The sequence below is a fragment of the Ambystoma mexicanum genome, chromosome 11 (genome assembly GCF_040938575.1).
Source record: "Ambystoma mexicanum isolate Mex_15411 chromosome 11, UKY_AmexF1_1, whole genome shotgun sequence".
Classification (NCBI taxonomy): Eukaryota; Metazoa; Chordata; class Amphibia; order Caudata; family Ambystomatidae; genus Ambystoma; species Ambystoma mexicanum.
In genome coordinates, this window is record NC_090934.1 from 63,454,561 (window position 1) to 63,480,672 (window position 26,112).

The 26,112-nt window shown below is 44.3% G+C and overlaps 1 protein-coding gene across 1 annotated transcript in view; it reads right to left on the minus strand.

The window, feature by feature from the left end:
• The window catches only part of CSMD2 (CUB and Sushi multiple domains 2), a 2,010,406-nt gene that overhangs the window by 80,345 nt on the left and 1,903,949 nt on the right, over positions 1-26,112 (minus strand). The window contains exons 53-56 of the mRNA XM_069622557.1: positions 14,994-15,167; positions 11,456-11,629; positions 9,624-9,812; positions 8,672-8,845 (exon numbers count right to left, since the gene is read on the minus strand). Coding sequence (XP_069478658.1) covers positions 8,672-8,845; positions 9,624-9,812; positions 11,456-11,629; positions 14,994-15,167 — 711 coding nt within the window. The remainder of the gene's footprint in view (positions 1-8,671; positions 8,846-9,623; positions 9,813-11,455; positions 11,630-14,993; positions 15,168-26,112) is intronic.

A 26,112-nucleotide genomic window follows, 5' to 3' on the forward strand; every position in this document is an offset into this window, starting at 1 on the left:
TCATCCATTTTCATTTTTGTATATATTCCTGAACACCCACACTCGATTTATATATTTTTCTAACCCCCCCAAAAAACTGTCATGAGTTTTTTCGGGGGAAAAAAAAAACTGTAAAATACCCTGTGAAAAAAACATCCCACGATGAACGGACGTTGTACCACATAGTTCTGGAGGGAAGTAGCTTCCCGTTACTCACTCAGCAGTTTTTGTGAAATCTTCCAGAGAAAAGCATCCTTTTCTTTGTATAGTGGTGTGGTGATGCACCTTTTTTTTTTTATCAAACACAACATTAGAAGCAAACAAACACAAACACAGCCAATGCACACATTAACATAATATGGGTGTATTTGTAGAGAACACGTTCAGCCCCAGAAGGGCATCTTAGCACCCTGTACAGATAACAGATGTGTCTTGTTACCAAACTCAAAGGTACTCCTTTTATGGACCTAAGAATGATGATGGGCTGAGTGGACCTTCCAAGACTCGAACCTGTGACAATGAGGTCAAGCACAGACTTCTCTAGTGGGTGCATTAGTCCACTGAACACACACTCAATTACAACAGCCAACACACACACAAAATCAAACAGCATACACTAAAATACAAAAGGAGGCAATGAATGGGAAAACTTGTTGTTATAAAGAATTACATTTGCTAACTATAAAGTAGTGAAGACCACAAACCTTTGGAATATCAGCACTGAGGCTACAGTAAATACTGGAATTTGAAGATTGCCAGCTATACAATGGTGCAGTCCATAGACAATGGGAGTTACATGAAAATGCAATATTTCTCAAACTTAAGCAGACTCCCACAGGACACATTCGCGCCCTGAAACACTTGTGTATAGGCGCGTTATAAATGCCATATCATATCATATTATACCTTACCTATCAATATAGCTCTTCTACACAGAATTCCTGTCAGATATAGGGAAGGTTGCATGATTGCGATATTTAAATTCAGTAGCGTCATGGATTCATTTTCTCAGCAAAGAAACACACACTCACACACATCCATAACCACACATAAAAAGAGTAAGCGTGAGATATGCGTACACATATACAACACACTGGGAAAATACGTGCACAGAACACAACATATGCATGCGCGCAGATACTGCCCTTGCGATGACTATCCCTGCACCCAGCAAACTTGCACTTAAGTCTGAGCTATCAGACACACGTGCATGGCAGTGCCCGCGGGCGCTAGAAGAGTTGGCAGTCTCTCGCGTGAGTAGTTGACTGGTGCCACCCTGTGGTGTAATGGCACATGCTTCACTGATGCAGGTGTTTGTAATGGAGAGAAGAAAAAAAAAAGGTCTTAGACAGAGGATAAAGGGCAATAGGCAACATCTCTGGTGGGTTTCTCTCCACATGGGCACAGGCAATACCTTCATTAAAGGGGGTGGCGGTACATATTTTGAAAACCTCCAAGTGCGCACTAACCGCCTGCTGTGTTCTCTAAAGATTCAGAAATGTACCAAACCAACTAAAATATCACATACCAGCTTTACACTCCATATCAAACGCAATCTAGTGCTCTCTCTCGCCCCTCTCTTTCTCTCCTCTCTCCTTCTGTCTCTGTTTCTCCTCTCTCTGTATCACTCTTTGTGTGTGCGTTTCTTTCTCTCTCTCCGTCTGTCTCTGTTTCACTCTGTTTCTCTCTCTATGTATCACTCTGTGTGTGCACGTCTCTCTCACTCTCTTTCTCTCTCTGCTGTCTCTGTCTCACTCGGTTTGTCTCTCTCTCTCTCTATGTATCACTCGTTGTGTGTGCATCTCCCTCTCTATCTCTCCTTCTGCCTCTCTCACTCTGTTTCTCTCACTCCTCTTTCCTCTGTCTTACTCTCTCTCTCTCTCTCTCTCTTTTCTCTCCTTCTGTCTCTCTCCCTCTCCCTCTCTCTCCTTCTGTCTCTGTCTCACTGTTTCTCTCACTCCTCTTTCCTCTGTCTTTCTCTCTCTCTCTCTCTCTCTCTCTCTCTCTCTCCCTCTCTCTCCTTCTGTCTCTGTCTCACTCTGTTTCTCTCACTCCTCTTTCCTCTGTCTTTCTCTCTCTCTGTCTCTCCTTCTGTCTCTCCCTCTCTCTCTCTCTCCCTCTCTCTACTTCTGTCTCTGTCTCACTCTGTTTCACTCACTCCTCTTTCCTCTGTCTTTCTCTCTGTCTCTCCTTCTGTCTCTCCCTCTCTCTCTCTCTCTCCCTCTCTCTCCTTCTGTCTCTGTCTCACTCTGTTTCTCTCACTCCTCTTTCCTCTGTCTTTCTCTCTCTCTCTCTCCCTATCTCTCCTTCTGTCTCTCACTCTGTTTCTCTCACTCCTCTTTCCTCTGTCTTTCTCTCTCTCTCTTTCTCTCTCTCTCTCCCCCTCTCTCTCCTTCTGTCTCTGTCTCACTCTGTTTCTCTCACTCCTCTTTCCTCTGTCTTTCTCTCTGTCTCTCCTTCTGTCTCTCCCTCTCTCTCTCGCCCTCTCTCTCCTTCTGTCTCTGTCTCACTCTGTCTCTCTCTCCCTCGCTCTCTGTAGGTGACATGTACGTTGCCAGGTGTACGTTTGCTTGTGCCGCCTCCGCCACTGCTGACAGAAGCACAACAATAGAAAAAACACAGCAAACTTGAATAAGTGGGTCGAAGGTTTAAAAGAAAATGCGTCATGGTTAAAATTAAAAAGAGAGCAGAAGTGACACATCCATTATTAAGAAGCATACCAGCCATGCATTCTATCACATATATGAGCACTGCTTGCATCCTGCAGGAAGGCTGCCATAAATGCAGGACAAGGTCAATTGTCTGTATGGGGGATACAAAGGGGGGGGGGGGGCTGATTGGCGGTTTCTTGGATTTTGGCAGACCTTCTAAGGGTCCAGCGGACCAGGCTGCAGGTTTTCCAATTGTGATGGTTTGTTTTCTATTGTGTTAATTATTAGTGTCTGTGCCTGCTGTATTAACTGTCTAGGTTCAGCAGCACCACAAACCAGTGCTCGCAAAATTAAACATTGCCTTGAAAAGACATAGATCATGGTTTTATATCTGGCTGTCACCCTTTCGAAGAAGAACATTTTAACAAAAACGAAGTGTCGTGTATTTTGGACAATTATGCTACTACTAAAAGGAATATATTTAATAGTATTAACATTTTTTTTTCTAAATGTTGGTTACATTCTAATGAGCACTTCTACTTTATATTGCAGTCATAGTAAGAATGTTGGGCTTGTCTTACTGAGCACATTCCCAAAACCTATAATATCCATGCCAAATATATCCTGGTAGAAAATGCATTAATGCATTAATAATGCAATAATAAAACAATTACCCTTTTAGGAACATAACCTGGCCGCGACTCTTTCTGTTTGACACATTGTTCTGTACTAATAATATTTCAGAGGAGGAAAGAATGAGTGTAATGATGTTTAGCGGATGTAAGCGAGTTCACCAACATAATCTTACATTCAGAAAGAAACGATTGTATTAAGTATCAGGAACGCTGCTAATAGCCTTAGAGAGAATCGTGGGGACCTACAAACAATGTAAGACACAGTGGATGGAGCCCTTGGATTCTTTGTTAAAAAAAAACAAAACATTAGAATAATCCAACACGAACAGAAGATGTGAGAATGGGGAAGAGCAGAAGTGAGAATGAGAAAGAGCAGAAGTGAGAATGAGAAAGAGCAGATGTGAGAACGGGAAGGAGCAGAATTGAGAAGTGAGAATGGGAAAGAGAAGAAGTGAGAAGTGAGAATGGGAAAGAGCAGAAGTGAGAATGGCAAACAGCAGAAGTGAAAATGGGAAAGACCAGGAGTGAGAATGAGAAAGAGCAAAAGTGAGAATGGCAAACAGCAGAAGTGAGAATGGGAAAGAGCAGAAGTGAGAATGGCAAACAGCAGAAGTGAGAAGTGACAATGGAAAAGAGCATAAGTGACCATGGGAAACAACAAAAGTGAGAATGGGGAACAACAGAAGTGAGACTGGGGAGGAGCAGAAGTGAGAAGTGAGAATGGGAAAAAGCAGAAGCGAGAATGGGAAAGAGCAGAAGTGAGAATGGCAAACAGCAGAAGTGAGAATGGGAAAGAGCAGAAGTGAGAAGTGACAATGGAAAATAGCATAAGTGACCATGGGAAACAACAAAGGTGAGAATGGGGAACAGCAGAAGTGAGACTGGGGAGGAGCAGAAGTGAGAAGTGAGAATGGGAAAAAGCAGAAGCGAGAATGGGAACGAGCAAAAGTGAGAAGTGAGAATGGGAAAGAGCAGAAGTGAGAATGGGAAAGAGCAGAAGTGAGAATGGGAAAGAGCAGAAGTGAGAATGGGAAAGACCAGAAGTGAGAATGGGAAAGAGCAGAAGTGAGAAGTGAGAATGGGAAAGAGCAGAAGTGAGAATGGGAAAGAGCAGAAGTGAGAATGGCAAACAGCAGAAGTGAGAATGGGAAAGAGCAGAAGTGAGAAGTGACAATGGAAAATAGCAGAAGTGACCATGGGAAACAACAAAAGTGAGAATGGGGAACAGCAGAAGTGAGACTGGGGAGGAGCAGAAGTGAGAAGTGAGAATGGGAAAAAGCAGAAGCGAGAATGGGAAAGAGCAAAAGTGAGAAGTGAGAATGGGAAAGAGCAGAAGTGAGAATGGGAAAGAGCAGAAGTGAGAATGGGAAAGAGCAGAAGTGAGAATGGGAAATACCAGAAGTGAGAAGTGAGAATGGGAAAGAGCAGAAGTGAGAATGGGAAAGAGCAGAAGTGAGAATGGGAAAGACCAGAAGTGAGAATGGGAAAGAGCAGAAGTGAGAAGTGAGTATGGGAAAGAGCAGAAGTTCTATCGGGAAACAGGACATGTACTGGCTTGTACTCTTAATGGTCTAGAATAAAGGAGCTGTTCAGGCTATTACCATCACTACAGCCATCCACCGATCTTCTCCTGCCCCCCTCAATTTAAGATCACTTTGAAGGGTGCTTTTCCCTGATTAATAGACAGTAATCAAGTGTTCCATCTTGAAAGGATTCGATCAAAGACAGTGTGCTCTTATCTACACCGTCATGTCCTTGAGGCGGATCTTCCGTGTCTGAAGCGATTGGCCAGACGAGTCTCTTATATCTCGATAGATTCTTTTATTTTATTAACTCTTCTACATACCTCCAAACAATAAGCCCTTTTGGCCAAATCAGTCATGTATCAATTTACTAAAACAGGGCTGATGGTCTCTTTCCCCATTAGATCATTTGCGTGGAACCATATGTATGTTGGAGGAGCTGCAGATGTTTTTGACCTCTGCTCTGCGACCCCTCAAATCATAGGGCGATAAATGCTGACACAGCCATGCAGAAGCTTATAAAGTTGGAGACGGCCTTTCAAATGAATTTAAGCCAAGACTATATTAGCCATTCTCTTGTTTCGGAAGGAAACATCCTTGCATGTTGACATGTGATTCTTCATTGTGGGGGAAAGGCTTATTTTAAATGTTGGGGCTTTTTGCCAAGAAAATAAAGGGTATCGTTTATTTGGAGTTCTATTTGGAGGGATTAGCCGGGTTTGGAGAGTGTTGATTGACTGAGCTGTTGTGGTTTAAAAAGGCAAGTATGTTCAAATTGTGCATCTTCATTGTCAAGTAGAGCTGGAGTGGTGTTTGATGATCCTATCCCCTTCAATTATTATTAAGTATTGTATCTGATAACGTATCATACCTGCGAACAGGAATCTTTAAATATATCACGTTACAACACGTGTCTCAATATCATAATTTTGTAATAATCAATTGTGCAATAAAGGTTTTCAAAAACGAATTAGTCAACCAAAAGCAGGAAGCAGTAATCGATTGCTTTTAAGGGTCCAGTAGGTTATTGAGCGGGATAAACTGAACTGCCGCAAACTACTGCAGAATCCAAGCTTTTACGACACCCGATATTTCTCCCGCCCAAATCAGCGAGGACACAACACATCGGCCAGATTTACTGCGCTCGTCCAACTCGCCCGAAGATGTGCACTCGAGATAATACCAGACAGGCTCTAGCGTCAGACGTCATATTTATCCTAAATAATGTCCTCACTGGAATTATAGCCGGGCTCCTATTTCCATTCTGAAACATGAAGCATCAATCTTCGGAAAACACTTAGCAGGATTTTTATCTTGCACTTTTATGGTTGCTTAAAATATCGGCTGTAAAACCCAGTGTTTATGAGTTCTGACATTAAACCTTGAGGGCATTCAAGGAACAAAGAAATCTAGACAGACAAATGCATACATCTCACACAACTTTTTCAAGGTTACGAAACGCCTAAGGGAGTAAAGAAAAGGAATATTTATAAAGGAAAGACAATAAACAGGATAATTGTCTCATCCTTAAAGATCATGGTGTGAGGGGTCATTCTCTCAAATAGGGTAAGCAGAGACCGCAACGGAATGTTGACACGAGCGGAAGAGCCAGTCACATGACCACCTAAGGCACTTGTACATTTAGGAAAGATCTGCAGTGTAGCATGGAGCAAGAACCATGTTCAATGTTCTTTAGCTGGAGTCATAAAGTGGACATCAGATATGTAGGGTGAGTCCACTTTGCCCCTGACTTACTGTCCCCAATGCATGAAGAGCGCGAATAGTGGGTTCAATGAAACGTTCACTGGTCTGTGCCTTGGCTTAGTTTTAGTACCACTGTATGACGCTCTGAGGTCATCGCAATCCAGTGCTAGCTCAGTGAAGACCCTTAACCCCCTGCATTCACACTTGATCAACAAGGAAATACCTTCCCTAGTGTATGCTGTGCCACCCATCCCCTGCTCTAAGATTCCTTCCCTTTGCACCTGCAGGGCTAACTCCTGTGTCAAGTACAATTCTACCTCCTGGATACTAACTCTACCTCCTGGACACTAATTCTACCTCCTGGACACTAACACTGCCTCCTGGACACCAGCTCTAACTCCTGGACACTAGCTCTACCTGCTGGACACCAACTCTACCTCCTGGACACCAACTCTACCTCCTGGACACTAGCTCTACCTCCTGGACACTAACTCTACCTCCTGGACACTAACTCTACCTCCTTGACACTAACTCTAACTCCTGGACGCTAACTTTACCACCTGGACACCAACTCTACTTCCTGGACACCAACTCTACCTGTTGGACACTAACTGTACCTCCTGGACACTAACTCTGCCTCCTGGACACTAACTCTGCCTCCTGGACACCAACTCTACTTCCTGGACACCAACTCTACCTGTTGGACACTAACTCTACCTCCTGGACACTAACTCTACCTCCTGGACACCAACTCTGCCCCCTGGACACCAGCTCTATCTCCTGGACACTAACCTTACCTCCTGGACACCAACTCTACCTCCTGGACACTAACTATACCTCCTGGACATCAACTCTACCTCCTGGACATCAACTCTACCTCCTGGACATCAACTCTACCTCCTTGGCACTAGCTCTACCTCCTGGACACCAACTCTACCTCCTGGACACCAACTGTACCTCCTGGACACTAACACTTCATCCTGGACACCAGCTCTAACTCCTGGACACCAGCTCTACCACCAGGACACCAGCTCTACCTCCTGGACACTAACTCTACCTCCTGGACACCGACTCTACCTGTTGGACACCGACTCTACCTGTTGGACACTAACTCTACCTCCTGGACACCAACTCTACCTGCTGTACACTAGTTCTAGCCCCTGGACACTAACTCTACCTCCTGGACACTAATTATACCTCCTGGACACCGACTCTGCCTCCTGGACACCGACTCTGCCTCCTGGACACCAAATCTACCTCCTGGACACAAGCTCTACCTCCTGGACACCAGCTCTACCACCAGGACACCAGCTCTACCTCCTGGACACTAACTCTACCTCCTGGACACCGACTCTACCTGTTGGACACCGACTCTACCTGTTGGACACTAACTCTACCTCCTGGACACCAACTCTACCTGCTGTACACTAGCTCTAGCCCCTGGACACTAACTCTACCTCCTGGACACTAACACTGCCTCCTGGACACCAACACCGCCCCCTGGACACCAAGTCTACCTCCTGGACACTAACTTTACCTCCTGGGCACTAACATTACCTCCTGGACACTAACTCTACCTCCTGGACACTAACACTGCCTCCTGGACACCAGCTCTACCTCCTGAACACTAACTCTACCTCCTGGACACTAGCTCTACCTCCTGGACACCATCTCTACCTTCTAGACACTAGCTCCACCTCCTGGACACCAGCTCTACCTCCTGGATACTATATCTCCCAGACACTAGCTCTACCTCCTGGACACCAACCCTACCTGCTGGACACCAACTTTACCTGCTGAACACTAACTCTACCTCCTGTACACCAACTCTACCTCCTGGACACCAACTCTACCTCCTGGACACCAACTCTACCTGCAGAACACTACCTCTATCTGCTGGACAGTGGCTCTCCCTCCTGGAAACTGTCAAGCTTTTACAGCACCCCTTTAAGCCTCAGATGCTTAACCCTCCTACACTCCCTTCATCACCTGAGCTGTAAAGCATGGCCTAGAGCCTTTGTATTCTCACGTGAGTTGTGGCAGAAAGACCATCCATCGCCTGTCCATTTTACCATCTCCTAGTCTACTACCAATGTCCTTTGAACTGTCAAAGAAAGACCCATTCTTAAGCCCGAACCATCCATCACACCCTGGTCCTCTTCCGTTCTTTCTCTTTTACCTGAGCAGTGGGGTAGCGACCCACTCCAGTGACCATCGAGCTGACACATGCGGGTGGTGTTTCCGATCAACGACCGCTTTCCCAGGCAGCTGTACCGAACCACGGAGCCAACAGTGTACCGTTCCCCAGAGATCTGGGAATTGGGCGGGACTCCGGGATGGCCGCAGGAAACCACTGGAAGCAAAATGAACAGAAATTAACAAGGACATGTATACTTCAATCTAAAAATTATGATATTAACTGACTCATGGATGTGTGGGACTCATGTTTTTGGAATCTAGCTATAAATAAACACAGCAGAGTATGACTGTGGGTCACTATTAGAAATGGGTCCCACCCGCCAGATCTCGGCCGGACTTGAAGCTCTTCCCTTGGCGAGCAGAGGAACATTCACTTGGGTGAACCTTGACATTATATTCCTTCCCCTATTCCTTCCTCCATAGAGATTACATTTTATGCACCAGTAGTATCTGACACTTTGAGAAGCACTTTCTCTTGTGTAGCCATCTCTATGCACTTTCATTCTCTGACCCACATGTCACGATCTATAAACCAGCTCACGAGGAAGGAAGCACTCATGAGGCAGACTTTTGAGGGACGAGGATAACATGATGTTCCCAAGAGATAAATGAGTCAGATTTGAGTTTCTGGTGTGATGAGTTCCGTTTCCTGGCACCTGTTGAGGGACACCTCATTAAACAACTTTACAATAGACTTCAAAGTTTTGAACAATTTTCTAGAAGCAACAGAGCGATTCCACAGACAGGCAGTAAGTGTCTGCCATTCAGAATGTTCCTAGACAGCGACGATGGTCTGAGAGCCCTTGGCAGGAATCTCCTAGGACAGTTAGGTTGACAATGACAGAGGCCTGCTCTAGTGACCCCCCTCAACACTCCTGAACCACATGTAAGTAAGACGACCATCCTTGATGATTCAGCTCTGGATTACTTACACAGACACTGTGGCAGAGCCCGGTCCCAAGTCCCGTCCCCTTGGCAGGAGATGACGTGCGTGCCCAGCATATAGTATCCGTGGTTGCACTGGTAGGAGACGGTTGTGCCAAAGTTGAACCTGTAAGGACCCTTCAGATGGACTTGACGGTCACTGTTCTCCACTTCACCAGGGTCAGTGCAGTTCACGACTGTGAATGAAAACACATGTAAGATCAAGGTTAGGAGACAGGCTCAGAGGGAGACTACATGATAGGAAATGACATGTCCTCAATATCTAGCTGAGAGTCAGGCTAAGATGGGCGGAGATGGAGAGAGAGAGACAGACTCAGTGAATGACTCAGAGAACGCTTTGACCATTACATTCAATCCTGCCCATGTGAGCTTTAATCACAGTGTCTGGGCAAGAGGAAAAGAGCACAGAGGCTCAGAAGGAGGAGGGTGAGAAATGGGCAAAGCCGAAGGGGCATGAGAACCATCTCTAGAAGGAAAGTGGGAAACATGTGAGCAGCAAGGCTTGGGAATGTGTAGAGCCTGGCTGATTTAGACTTAAAGATCATATGGAGCAGTTAGTTTGCTCTGTTCACTTTGCAGCCGCCCCTCTTTCTACTGTATCATCACCTGAGATGGCAGAATGCCTGTCAGCCACCACCACACACTGATTGGCTGAGCTCAGAAATCTAATTTCTTGGGTACTCTTCCTGACACATGTCAGCACAAGCAGTCCTTGCCACTTCAATTGTATCAGACAATGAGGCTAGACTAGTTTAGTGAGGGGATGCCAGACTAGAAATAAGTTTCAATGTCCGATGGGACGGACACACCTCACACTGCCCGAGCCCTCTACTCTGCCCCCTCCTCTATGGACTGGCCCTTGGGATTCATCTGTACACATACAATGTGCACTCACACGGTGTCCATCTCTTCTGAGATCCAGGTCGTCTGCACTCACACGGTCCCCAATCCTTCCAAACGAATTTCAACTGATGTCATGCTTTATTGTAATGTTGTGAACTGTGATTCAATCGGAGCGCTCTGAGGCTCGTGCTTAGTGCAACACCATTGGTTGATGGATCTGAATGGCTCTTTAAATCATAAGTGGGGGAATGTGATAGGAAATCCATACAATTCCAAAGGAATACTCAGCTGATCGGTGAACACTGTGCAATTTCCTTAAAATGCTTCCTTACTTTTCCCACATTTTTCCACACCCAGCGGGATAACCCAATGCGCTGACTGGTGATTTTTAAATAGACCTTAGAAACTCCTAGAATATAGCAGAATCACCCAAAAAGGCAGCAAACAAAGGCAGAATGGGAGATTTGGCCGAATAGCGGCCATTCGAAAATTCCAAACTGCCGAAAAAAGTTCAACCAAAACCCCCATTCGGTTCTAAGGGCTGCAGGTGTTTCCCCCGCACCCTTGTTCACTATATTGTAAGCCATGGTTGTAAGGGTGTTCCCTGCAGCCGATTCAAAAAAGCTACAAAAAAAAGCAAAGGACCCTGCGGTTCCCGATCACGTAAGTGAAAGGGAACAAGCATTGCAGGGACACAGTGAGTCAGCGCACACAGCGAAGTGTGCCGCTGCAAGGTAAGTAGGGGGGTGGAGGTGGGTGGAGACGGGGGCCAAGTCGGAAATATTCAGGGGAGAAAAGACCAAAGGTTATTTCGGAAAAATAATCTTCATTTTTTTCTCCCTCGAACATTTCCTTCACAGGCTTCCAACCCTGATCCGTTATAGCGACCAATTAATACATAGAGTGTCCCTCCCGCCAGCCCTTTAACCCAGGACACACAAACCCTATAGAAAGATATGAAAGTTGATGCACTCACTCCTGCAGATGGGAAGGGCGCTGCTCCATTGCCCGTTGGCCTGGCACTGGGACCGGGGGGCTCCTTCTAATAAGTACCCGGTGTTGCAAACAAACTTTGCCACGTCGTTCAGGTTGAACTGCGATCCTTGTGTCAGTCCGTTGCCCGGGTTGCCAGGATGACCACACGTGATGGCTGAAAAAAAGATGTTACGTTTTCAACGTGGGGTAATAAGTGGTACCATCCTGTGTTGAGTGAGTTGCTCCTTTTACGCACTGTCAAGATTATACATTGCAGAATGACATTGCATTACATAGCCAAGGGGTCATTTTACAAGCAAGCACTAATGCTGTACTTATGGCTAAGCATCTTGGCAATCCGAGTGACCATGGCAGTGCAGATGCAAATGATATATAAGTTCAAGGCAACTTTAGAGATTATACTGAGCCCTTTCGGTGGCTGGACGTTTCTGTGCTACAACACCCATAAGCGCTAGCCAGTATAGTTAATGGAAAGAGATCATGGGAGTTGTAGTCCAACACATCTGGAGATCTGCAAGATGCAGGCCCTTTGGCTACGACAAAAGAGTGCAAGAGAGGAACACATTGACAATATTCTCAGTCATTAAGAGAACCTCGGCTGGGAGGGTGGCTCAGGGGCAATGCATTTGGATGCAAGCCACATGCAAAGGCATTGCAAAGGCATCAGCTGCTTCTCCCTGCTGGGAGCAGCCCACTCACCTGCTTGCTCTGCATCGGTTCCTATCAGCTGGGTCTGATTCTATCGCTCTCCACAGGCTTTGGCCACACCCCCTCGGCCAGCCCACTGACCTCTGGCCCTCATAACATCACATCCGGGGCAAAGCCGGCAAAGTCCCTCGCTGCTGCCTTCAGCTGCTGTCTTCATGTTTTGCTCTTCTTCTATTCCTGGGATTGTCTTGTCCTTTTCTAGCCATGTGATGATCTTGCTACTGCGCTGTCTGCTATTCTACCTTCTTCCACGCCGCTTATTCTGCTGGGCAACGTTCATCTTCATCTCGTTTCTGTTCACACATCAATTCCTTTTCTTTCCATTCTTGATTCTCATCATCTCTTTCCTGTTTTTACTCCTTCCTCTCATGCTTCTGGTTCCGACCTTGACCTTATTTTCTCGTCTCCATTATCAATTTCATCTTAATCTGATTTGCTAGCCTATGTATTTGATCATTTTCTTTTATTCTTTTCTATTCTTCTTCTCCTTGTTCTTGTACAGTTGCATCTGCTTCTCCCTGCCATCCCACTTATGTTCGGTGTGCCTTCAATACTTGTTTATTTGTTTCTATTTGAATCTCTTGTCTTACTTTGCATCCTTCGTTTGTCGCACTTTCTGCCGACGATGTTGCTTCTTTACTCTCTTCTTCTCTTTCCTCACACTTGATTCTCTGTAGCCTGTTTCTATGTTCTTACCTATCGCAACCTTGGCTTATGCCATAGCTTCGTCCCTGCTTGGAACATTGCTGGCGTAAATCACATTCAGACTCCAATTCTTCTTCCCTTTCTTTGTTTCATTCTCTGTACGATGGAGCTCTTCTTCTGGCTAAGAAAGCATTCTTTTTATTCTGATCTTCTTCACTTTCAGTCTTCTCATCTTCGTTGCTTTTCCAGACTCTGATTTGTTTACTTTCTCTGCCTTTTTCCTGATCTCACTGTTAATTCTTCTCTTTCTGCTACTGATTTTGCGTACTGCTTTTCTTCGAATGTCGCTCTTTTTCATGCTGCAATTGTTTCTTCTTCTTCTATTACTTCTCCTTCTCCGTTCCACTTTTCTGTTCTGTCATCCTCTCCTCCAATCACTATGTCTGATAATACACTTTTGCTAGTGTGTGCGCATACTACGGAAGCTCCTTTTGATCCTATTCCCTCTTCACTCATACCTAAGGTTTATCCTTGTCTGGTCTCCTATCTTAACTCTCTTTTTAATATCAAGCGTGCTACTATTCTTCCTACCTTGAAAAAAGACTTTTCTCGATCCTTGCCTTCCTTATCATTTCAAGCCTATATCTCTTTCTTCCCTATCGTTCTAAGCTTCTTGAACATCTGGTCTTTTCTCAACTTTCTTCTTTTATTTCAGACAATTCTATTCTTCCTTGTTTCTGGTTTGCATTCATTGCATTCTACTGAAACTGTTCTTCATTTTGTCTGCGACTCTTTACTTTCAGCTCGCTACTCAAAGCATTTGTCCCTTTTCATTTTACTTGGTTTATTTATTTTGACAACTGTGCATCATTCTTTGTTGTTGTCGTCACTTTCATCTTTTGGGTTTTCTGGTTCTGTTCTTTCTTGGTTCCATTCTTACTTGTCAGACCACACTTATTCAGTATCTTGGGCAGACAAGTCTTCTGCCACTGTTTCTCTTCTTAATGGAGTCCCTCAGGGTTCTATCTTGGGACCCTTTGTCGTCTCTCTCTATACATCTCCACTTGCTTCAATTATCTCGTCATTTGGAATGTCTCACCATTTCTATGCTGATACCCCTCAACTTTTTCATTCATTTTCTTCCTCTATTCCCGTTATATATGATACTCGGACGCACTGTCATTTGGCTATTACATTTCGTATGGCTGACCGCGATCTTGTTTTAAATTCTGCCAAGATGAAAGTTCTCTTTTTTTCTTGCTACTACTATTCCTCCTCCCTCTCCACCTGCTTCTATTTACTTCCCTCCTTCATGGATTCCTATTCTTTCTCCTGCTCAAAATCACAGCCTTTATCTTGACTCTGATCTTTCTTTTTCTCACCATATCTCATAACTCTCTCGCTCATGCCTTTTTTCAATTTAAAGCAGCTAAACTGCTGATTTCATCTCTCATCTTTTCTTGCTTGTTTTCTTGCTATTGTACCCTTTTTGGTCTTCCTGCTTCACAAGTGGCTCCTCTTTAATTAATCTTCAATTCTTCTGCTTGTCTTCTATGTTCTCTTTCGCCTTGTGATTCTATTTCATTGTCATTATCATCTCTTGGTTGGCTGTCCTTTCATTCTCGTCTTAAATTTAATTTTGTTTGCATGGCCATTATATTTCTCCATACTCTTGCTCCCCACTACCTTTCATCTCTGGTATCTTTCTACATTCTCTCACGTTATCTTCATTCTCAGCCTCTCTTTCTCTTAACTGTTCCTCGTCCCCCATGTGCTCAGTCTCGATTTTGTTCTTTTTCCTTACTTGCTCCTTTACACTGGAGCATTCTTCCTATTTCTCTACGCTCTTTGTCTTCATTTCCACTCTTTCATTCTGCGCTTAATGCCTAGCTTCTTTAGTCTTGACTTTGTGAATGTGTAATCATTTTAATTGTACTGTGATGTGATATTTGTACAGCGCTTTGGTGTTTAGCCCTCAGTAAATGCAAAATAAAATACTGAATACATACAAAATACAAAACAATAAAATGCAGAGCAACACAGGTTTGATTCCCAGTCTGGCTCTTAGAGACTGGCCTCCTGTTAAGCATGTTATAAAAGAATAATTCATTCATGTATTACCTCAGTTTGTAAGTAGCAATATGCAGGTGTGATCAAACACTTACGAACACAGACGGGAGCCTTTCCGGACCAGTGGTGATCCTGCTGGCAGATCCTAACTGACATGCCAATCAGACGGAAGCCGGGTCCACACTGGTACACAACACTGCCGCGGTAGTTGTAGTTCTCCCCGTTGATTTGCCCATTGACAATAGGCTCAGGCGTGCCGCAGTGCCCAGCTGAACAAGAGACAGGGCGACATTCAAAAGGAGGTTCCAACATTTTACAAACAAGTCATTATACATATGTGTACCATCACAGCCCAAAGTTTTCTTCAAAGTGTTCCTAGCAACTGAAGTCACATGTGAAGGCTTTTTGCTTAAAATGTATGTTTCAAGCAGGTAGGGTGAGGGCAATAGTCTCTCATTGCCTGGCTAACAGAATCCTCGTGGAGCAGGTCTTTCTGTTGACCCACTTGCAGTGCTGCAGATAAGATTTTGAAGTGGGAGTAGTTTACTCCCTATTTTTAAAAGTTGGGAGTATAATGATGTTTTAGGGAGTCAAAATTTAAGCCCAATTCGCAATGGGAGCATTTTAGAAGTGAGTCAAAATATGTTTTAACTGTTAAACGAAAATGTAATAGTTATTTCTTTGCACCTAGTTATGAATGCCCATTAAAAGATACATGTTTACTTCTTCAAATCAGGCAGGAATAATAGCACTTTTTTACTGTGGTACTACTTGCGCTGCTGGTCCAAACATATCCATGGAGCTGTCTGAGTGAAGGCAGTTGTACAAGGGCAAATGTGTCTGACTCCCATTATTTTTGTGAGTATTTTTACTCCCTATTTTTATTTTTTGTGAGTAATAGCCTATCTTTAGGGAGTAAAAGCGGCCGTTACACCCCTTATCTGTAGGGCTGCTCACTGGGATCAGTTTACCACTAGTTCACGCGGGTTAATCCAGGCCGAAGAGGTCATCTTATGGCAGTGGTGAGACAGAGTTCAGGGAAAGAGACTGTCAGTATGAGGGATGGGAGAGATGTGTGGGGTGTTTTGTGAGTTTTCTAGTACCTCACCCGGGAATCAATCGTCATTTTTTCTGAGTGCTCCAAATAGTGATTGATTAATTCTTCTAAACCACTTCTTACGGATTCCACTGATTTTAGTCGGTCTCTGCCACTACCGTAGAAGTCCACTTTGGCCTACACAGGACCCCCAAGGTCCTGACACACATCAATCACTGCTGATCCTTCAGAGTCAAGATGAGAGTCCTTTCAAATCTTCGTGAAACTTTATGAAAGTCTGCCGAAATATTTTTCATAAATCTGCAGAGAATTTTGAAAGTCTGTGCTCATAAGAAATCTGCATTTTCTGCCCAGGGTCACACATGATTTACACAACGTTGCTCCCTCTCATGTGGTCGCACAGGCGATGGTCTTCCATTATAGCCAAATTGTAAGTGGGTCAAGAATTTACACCCATACAATTTTGTTTTTCCAGATTGACTTCCATCAACCTAACCACTTTAATGAAGAAATAAAATAAGCAACCTATTTTCATTTAGCTTATATGTTACCTCTGCGCTCAGCAGAAGTTTTGATCCGTCATGAATCAAGTAGCTTTCTTTTTGTGTTGGGATCCAGCATGTCCCAGTGAACAGTGTGTTCAAGCATCTTAGCTCTCCTTTCCAGTGTTGGGGTTACAATACTGACCTGTGTGAAACATGAAGAAGCAGGAGACTAGCATCCCAATCCCTCAGGGGTTATCCCTAGGGATAGCGGCAGACGCACAATGCAATTGCTGTGGACTCTTGCTTTGCTGAAGAGACAGCTACCGGATTATCCCATGGAGACCTTCCTTTAGATGGTAGGATCTAAGGAATCCAGCACTATCAGTCAAATGAAGATCCATGCAATACCCCTGCCTAGACACACAGACACCTGACTGGCCGGTCGCATGGGCTTTTGGATTAACAAAAAATGGGCTAATGAGGTCTACTGATATTCAACAGTTAAATTAGCTATTTGGATATGAACCAAGACCAGAACATGTACTTTCTGAATGAAAGAGCACATTCCCTGCCATTTGTTAAAGTTTTCCAGAATGTCCTATTGGTTTCATTACTCTCCATGATTCTATTGAAGCCCTGAGTGTTTGCTTGAGCATATTGATGTACGTGTCAGCTGTTAACTGACATTGGCATTTCTGTGTCAGCTTGGAATTAAATTTGATGTGTCTGTCTCACCTGTAGACATCTCTGATGCAGCTTTTTCTGGGTTTCTTTTTACCTCATATGATTATTGGTCATACTCTTTATCATGGTGCTATGGAACCTCAACCCCACCATTTTTTAATGGAATATCGCTTTCCACCAACCTTTATCCTAGGACCCCTTTTCTCTCTTCCAATTGTTCTTCCTTAGTGACAGCATTATCTCACTGTTAACCCCTATTGCTCCAGTGACAATGAGACCTGTATCATCTTTTCATCTATTTCTTCAATCTCTCAATAGGAACATGCATCATTGAATGCCTCTCGGCCATCGAACATGGGATGGCTCTATTTACCTGTCTAACGAGTCGGGAGTATGCACCACCTAACTTTGCTTGCCATTCACACCAGAAACCCTCTTGCTTACCTACTTCGCCCAGAATCATTTCTGCCTACTGTGGTAGACCTGAGGGTATTCTGCTAATCAGACCTCAAAAACCCTTATTCAAGTAGCCTGGAAAGGGCCGACACTCTCAGACCCCAACCCTAGGAGTGGACGAGTAAGAGAAGATCATCTGGATATGGGAACCCGGGGATGTGCTCAGGGAAATACCTCTCCTGAGATGTGGTATGGCGCCAGAGAGGGAGAAGGAGAGGAGGACAGAATCCCTTAGATCTGTATAGGTTATAATACATCTGCCTTGCTTCCTCCCATTAAAACGTTCCTGCCCAGATCAAACAACCCCTCCATACATAACCAATCATCTAAGGCCCCAAACCAAGTTGCACACAAAAAATATACATCCCAGAATCCCTATTTCCCTGTTTCCTATCCGAATACTTCCAACCATTCTTCTCCAAGTCCTTATGATTATTCTTTCCCACGTTCCCAGTCTGCTCAAATAAAACATTACTGTTTCCACAATCACCTCTGTTCATTTTATGATAACAATTCTGGTCATTCCAGTTTGTTTCCCAAATCCTACCCATCCCCCCCTTCTAAGTTCACCAATCCTCCTCATACGAGGGTTGTAATTCCCTGTAATACTTCTTCCCCATCTTACTCCGTGGAATACTCTGACATTCTAACCCCCACCTTTATGACACAAACCCTTTGCACACCACAGACAGAGGATTAATACTCAAGCCATTCACATGACATGTCCCAATGCCAGAGTCAGGCCAAGTCAGGTAATTGACCAGCACCACAGACACATGAAAGCCCTTCAATTTCTCCACAGGGATAACATTTGGCGCATTAAAACACACAACAAGCAAGGCAGGCCGCACGACATGAGAGCTAACTCGGCAGAGCAGTTCAGCAGGAGAAGAAAGGCGACACATACAGCAAGGGTGACAAGGAGAGATGTGGCCTTGCCCTTTCTGACCAAGGCCTGTGAAATCTCTGCAGAAGGAACTATAAGACTGCAAACAATAGCCAGCCTGTGTTGCAGAAGATGTCTATGGTACGCAAGACCCTCCTCCACTGATAACCAAACCGGGGAAGGACGCTGGTCTCAGTGGTACCAACCTTGACTCCAGGGATAAAGAAAGGTGAGCGATTCATCATAGCCGGTGAGTCGAGGGGAGAATCGATAAGAACCTGAACTGTGTTGAACGAAAAGTAGCCAATGGCTTAATTCAAATTTGAAATATTTAAAGACACTATTGATGATAGAGGGGGGGAACCAGCAACAGAGGAGTACGGCACCACGTGGATGTTCACGCAGGAAAATCTGGGCAATTACCCGATGGTGGAGACTACCGTAATGAGAAGGCCTCAAGAAGAGGCAAAGAGAGGTCAAAATAGTCATACAGGGGTCTTGTAAAATCCTCTGTACCATAAAATGTCTTTGACAAACAGATGATTACGAAGTTAAGGGAAATACATCCTTATGGCGAAATAAGTGTATGAACAGAGTGTTACAAAAGTTGACAAGAGTGAACCCGGCGGAGGGTTGTCTACACTGAACTGTTTTGTAAAAGAAAGCCATAGTGAACCGAAGGAGGGAAGCTGACATTTGAAAGGGGTCTGAGCCCAAGCAAGTGAGATCCAGGGGTGAAAAGTTACCACCCAAAGTTGATTGAAAAAAGGAACTGTTTTGTCGATTTGTGGAATACGATTTTGTGAAGGGTCCATGCCCGGAAGAGGGGGACCCAGGGGTGAAGCCATCACCCAACATATATTTGGAACATAACTTTTTGTTTGTTTGTTGAATACATCAGGCCCTCAAAGGCAAGAAACCTTTTACAGAAAAGACGCTTGGCCATCGAAGAGCCTGATAGTTCATAGGGCACTGTTGGTGCATGGTGGGAAAGCTCGAGCGTGTACTGTGAGCAGGAGATCCACTTTGTCCTGTCCTGAAAACGTGGGGAAGGGAGACCCCTGGCAATCACATCCAGAATTATTAATTTGAACACTTCTTTCCTTATTGAAACCCTATCCCAAACTCTTTCTGTAATTAGTTGTAAGGAATTGGCAATAGTTTTTTTCTTTAGTATGGGCCCTTTTATTTTTGACACAGTGCCACTAGGAATGCCTTATTTTTCATTTGATGGTCAACGCTTGCTCCCATCTTAGATTTAAGTTTAGTTTAGGCCTTTTTCCAGCCTGCATTCACAGTTTAATAAACACCCTTGAACTGTGATCACTTGTGTCTGTCTTTACTGTTGCCACCATGAGTTATTTACATATGGTGTCACCAGTGGGATATGATCCAATTGATATTAGTTGGAGAACCCGTTTTTATAAAGAAGACCCAAATTGGAATGTTTATACCTATCCTCAGTGTTAGAGAAAGAGAAAACAAACAACTCTTTCCAAGGCAACTCAGAAAGATTGGAATCAAAAGGCAAACCCTATGAGGCCCCCTTTTCCATTAATGGTGAAAAGTTGATGGAGAGCATGAAACCTCCATTCCAACCCTTGGAACAAAGAATGGGAGTCCAATTTGTTTTCCCTTACCTCTCAAGCCACCACACCTGTCCAAAAGAACATGGAGGGCAACACTTACTATCTTTTTTGCCCTCAGGATTATGTACTACAGGGCAAGGACAAAACCTTAATTTCTTTGCAAATCAGAATCGATATCTGTTGGGTTGCTCCTTTTATATTTTGCCCTGTGAGGAGGGAAAAATAAAAATGCCACCTCTATTTTCTGACGAGAGAGAAGTAACCTTCATTCTCCTGAACTTTTCCTCAAAATCCATAAAGATCTTGAGGGGACACAGAGTTGGAATCCTAGTATATGAAAATCATTGGAAAACTCTCCATTGGAACAGTGCTTATTTTGTGGAGAGTGGGGACATATTGCAATGGTTTGCCCAGAAAAGATAGAGGGGCAGTTAATGAACACCCAAGAAAGTGGGAGGAAATTAGAGAGAGGAAAAGAAGTGAGAGAACTCTTAAAGCCATCTCTCACGTATGACCTAAACAACCAGTAAATGGTTGAGAATCCCAGTTATATTATGGAATGCTTCGACCAATGACCTGGGTGTTCCATGGTGGAATTTCCACATGAATCCCCACTGCCCAAACAGCATAGGGGAAGCGTATTTGAGAAACCTCCCAAGCAGGCCTCTGAAACCCTTATTCAGGTGGCCTGTGGAGGGCTGGCACTCTCTGACCCCAAACCTGGGAGCGGACGAGTAGAAGAGGATCAACTGGTTAGGGGGATCCCAGGGATGTGCTCAGGGAAATACTCCAGGTGAGATGCGGTATGGCACCATAGAGGGTACATCTGCCTCGGTTCCTCCTGTTAAAACTCTCCTGCCCAGATCCAACAACCCCTCCATAAATAACCAATCCTCTAAGGCTCCAAACCCAGTGACACACAAAAAGTATACATCCCAGAATCCCTATTTCCCTGTTTCTATCTGAATACTTAAACCATTCTTCTCCATGTCCCTATAATTATTCGTCCCCATGCTCCCAGTCTGCTCAAACAAAACACTACCTTTCCCCCAGTCCTCCCTGTTAATCTGATGATTACAATTCCGGTCGTTCCAATTTGTTTCCCAAACCCTACAAATCTCTCCCTTCTAAGATCACCAACCCTCATGATACAAGGGTTGTAATTCCCTATAACACTTCTTCCCCATCCTACCCTGTAGAATACTCTGACACTCTAACCCTCCCCCACTTTACAACGCAAACCCTTTTGCACACCACAGATAGTGGTTTAACACCCAAGCCTTTAACCTGACATGTCCAAATGCAAGGATCAGGAAAAGTCAGGCAATTGACCAGAACCACACACACATGATAGCCCTTTCCTTTCTCCACAGGGATAAACGGTGGAGCACGAAAGCACACGATGAGCAAGGCAAATCGCACAACGTGAGAGCTAACTCGACATGGCAGTTCAAGAGGAGGAGAAAGACGATACATACAGCGAGGGTGACAAGGAGAGAAGCGACCTCACCCTTTCTGACCAAGGCCCGTGAAACCTCAGCAGAAGGAATTATAAGACTGCAAACAATAGCCAGCATGTGTTGCAGAAGATGTTTACGGTTCGCAATACCCTCCTCCGCTGATAACCAAAAACGGGGAAGGACGCTGGTCTCAGTGGTACCAATCTTGACTCCAAGAATAAAGAAAGGCAAGCTGTTCATCACAGCCGTTGAGTTGAGGGTAGAATTAATAAGTAACCAAACTGTCTTGAACGCAAAGTAGCCAATGACTAAATTGAACTTTGAACTATTTAAAGACACTATTGATGACAGAGGGGGAAAGACAGCAAGAAAGGGGTCAGGCACCATGTGTGTGTTCCCACGGGAAATGCTGGGCGATTACCCGATGTTGGAGACTGCCATAACTAGAAGGCCTCATGAAGAGGCAAAGAGAGGCAAAATATTCATACAGGGGTCTTGTAAAAACCTCTGTACAGTCAAAAGTCTTTGGCCGACAGATGATTATGAATTTAAGGCAAATTAATCCCACATGGTGAAATAAGTGTATGAGTAGAGTGTTACTAAAGTTGGCAAGAGTGAACCCGGCGGAGGGATGCAGATGGAACGATCCCAAAGAACAGTGTGTTGCCACAGTGCATTGTTTTGTAAAAGAAAGCCATAGTGAGCCTGAAGGAGGGAGGCTGTCGCTTGAAAGGGGTCATAACCCGAAGGAGGGAGATCCAGGGTTGGAGAGTTACCCCTGATTGAAAAAAGGAACTGTTTAGTTGAGTTGATGAATACGATTTGTGAAGGGTGTATGCCTGGAAGAGGGAGACCCAGAGGCAAAGCCTTAAAAAGGCATTAAGATTGTGAATACAAAAACTATTGGAAGACTAGGGGAAGTGAACTGTCATTTGAGTCCGAGCCTGGCAGAGGGAGATCCGGGGTGGAAAGTTAACACCCAAAGTTCAATTAATAATAAAGGGTTTAGTCAATTTGTTGAATACTATTTAGAGAAAGGGTCTATGCCCCGAAGGGAGGGACACAGGAGTGAAGCCATCACCCAACATATATGTGGAACAGAACTTTTTGTTTGTTTGTTGAATACATCAGGGCCTCAAAGGCAAGAGACTTTTTACAGAAAAGAGACTTGGCCATCAAAGAACCCAATAGCTCATACTGCCAGCTGGTGCTGGGAAAGCTCAAGTGTGTGCTGTTCTCAGGAGATCCACCATGTCCCGTACTGAAAACTTAAGGAAGGGAGACCCCTGGAAATCACATCCTGACTTATTATTTGGAATACTTCTTTCCTATTGAAACCCTAGCCCACACTCTATTAGTTGTAGGAATAGCAATAGGTTTTTCTATAGTATTGAACCTTTTATTTTTGACACAACATCACACGGACTGCCTTATTTTTTGTATGATGGTCGAAGCTTGCTCCCATCTGAGATTTAGGTTAGGCGTTTTTCCACCCTGCATTTACTGTTTAATAAACACTCGAGCTGTGATCAATTGTGTCTGTCTTTACTGTTGCCACCATGAGTTCCTTACACTACCCTTCTCTAAATGTATTAAGTATGCAATGCATCTCTTCTCCTTTATATCTGCAAATACAACCTATCTCAAAACTATCAACATCTGCACAATTGTCCTCCATGCCCCCGCCCACCACTTCCAAAGCGATGATTAGAGTATTCGTGTGGAGCAAGATCACTTGCTACTATTGTACACACTCAAGCCGTAAGATTTCTTAATGAACATTAATTGACATAGTGATTGATCCAGCCCCCACCCCTGACGTAATCTTCTCCACATCAACCTCACTGACCTTATACTGAAAAAAGGTGTTGCATCTTCACTGCAGAATTCTGTTGCAATTCTGCATCCGAATCCTCCACTTAATATGTGACTTTGCCCTCTGCTGCAACCACCAACGACCTCTGTGCCCCTTGCCGCAATTCTGACACAGAACAACCATCCAAGCCCACTGCCAATCTAGGCCCTTTTTAAGTAATTCCTTTTCCAAGCTTTGTGTATCATTGCAATGTTGTATCTGTTGCCACGGTTCCAAAACCATCATCATAGCAACCAATGAATGTCCTTTTGCCAAATGTCCATAGTGGCTGGAAGTTCCTCAAGGCAGATGTCCACTGTTTGTGGCTTTATGGAAGGAGAAGCATTGGGTCCATGTACTCCCATTCATACATGTTTGAGCTCCCCTTGTGTGTGTGAAGGGGGCGGGCACTCTTGGGTCCTGAGCTCGCTGTGCTTAGACACTCATGGTTAAACTACCTCTAGTAGAGTTGGGTTGCATCTGGAGTTGCTTGTCCTCCCTGTCAGAGATAAGTTACCTACGAGTTAGAGTTGCTTTGTTCGCTTTGGTTCGTTGTAAACCACTGTCAATGTACCGCCCCCCAACTTACCAAAACATTGTTCTGAAACCTAACCACACATTTACGGACCACATTCTCAAGCTAACAAATATAAGCACAACAGAATACAGCAAAGACACTACTGTGAACTTCCTCTACTAGCATTGACCAAGATGGCAGTCTCTTACGCCAGATAAAACCTGCTGGTCTAATTGGAGGAGTTATTTAGGCAAAGGGAAGACAATTACAAACTCAATGAGTTCCCTGTAAAAGGGAAAACCAATAGCTACACCTATTAGACTATGTCAATTAGGTAAGCGCCTCAGTAGTCAATAAAATGAAGGAAAAAGCATTCTTCCTCATTTGAACATTTAATGAAAACAAACATCAAATTAATATGCCAGATGTTAGAGGAACACTTCTCTTGGGCAATTACATTGGAGGCCTTGATCATAAAACTCAAAAAAAGGCATCTGTTGGCACAACATATGTACATTTAAAAAATGTAGCCTCCAGCGAAAGAAAGGTTTCCGAACAGGTGTGCGTCTCCCCCGCCTCCATGAGTCTAAGCTGAATGGACCATGAAGGTTTCTGCTGCTGCAGGGCTCTCTGCTGCGTCTTTCTCTGTAAGCAGCGGCTTCGCGGCGGACTCGGCTAACAGTACCGGTAGAAGCTTGTTCGCACAGCTCTTGGTGCCCGGGAGGCGAGTAATAGGGCACCAGCGGGAGGCTGGAGGGAGGGTGCAGTGGGCACGTGGGGGTAGTTGGGTGTGGGGGGGACAGCTGCCCCCCTGATCCCCTCCTGTCTCCACCACTGCCCAACAGGGGAAATGTTTTCCTAAAATCAGCCTTTTTGTCTTCTCCAGGGGGCTCGTAGTGGAACTCTGATGCTACCCAATGAGACACAGAAGACTTGCCTCAGGCACACTTTTGACACAACATAACTGCCTTTCACACTCCGCAAACAATCCGCAGATCTTGAAGCTACAATCATGCCTCTGCAATTGACCAATGGCAACACTGCCCGGTATAAGAACCTTTAACATAACATAAGATAAATCGACCCCGCATAGTCATCCGCTAAACAAAAAGGGGATGATTTTTACAACTTTTTCTGCTTCCATCTTTAATTACTTACGTTCCCCCACAATACTACTACAAAAGCTGGAAGCAGCTTTCACAGCAGCACCACACTCAGCTGATCTTATTGGTCTGGGATTTGAAACTCTTCTAAATTCCAAGGCGGTCCGGCATGTCAAACTATGGACCTTTTAGATATTGTTCCTCTGCCACAGAACACTATGTATGTACTGCGCCAGTCTCTTAGTTCCTTTACCAATCCTAGAAATGATAACATCATCCATAAACTTCCTTAAACCAAGGAAGCACCATTCAACCATCCTTAGGCACCCTTGAAAACTGTAATGTTACTGCGGCAACCAGAATCCGGCATAGGCAACTAACGGCAATGATAGTCAACCTTAGGCATCATGAGCCATATTAGGGTTGATAAGCGCACCTAGGGCATGTACTGTTGACATGATTCCACTCCCTTAGACAACCTTAGAAGTCCTTAGATAGCCTGATGTTTCCTTAGGTACGCTAAGGCTTTCTTGGACAAACGTAAGCCTCCTTGTACAACAATGCACAAAGCTAGTGAACCATGGATTTCCTGCAAACATCCAAAAACACACTTAGGCAACCTCAGAAAAAAAGTGTAGACACCCTTAGGCATCCTTAGGCTCCCTTAGAAATCCTTACATCCCCTTAGACAACCTTAGGCATCCTTGGACATATGTGGCAACTCTTAGTTAATTTTGGCTCCAATAAACAATATTAGTTTCTTTTAGATCAACTTAGGCTTTTTTTTAGACACACTTAGATTGCTCCTAATCAACCCATTATTAGTTTTCCTTAAACACCAAGACTTATATAACCTAACTTTAGTCTTTCTTGGACAATGTCTGACATCCTACGGCACATTTGGCATGTCTTTAATAGCCTTTGGCTCCATTAGAAAACCTTTGGCTTACTTCTAAAATATTAAGAGCCATTAGACATCCTTGAGGTACTACTAATTAATCTTTAGGTCCATTTGACACACTTATGATCACCAAGACATCCCTGTGTCCCCAGAAACAGCCTTCGGCAGGGGATGCTAGGTTTGTAAAAGTTCTGGGGCTACCCTAATGTCGGGACTGTTGG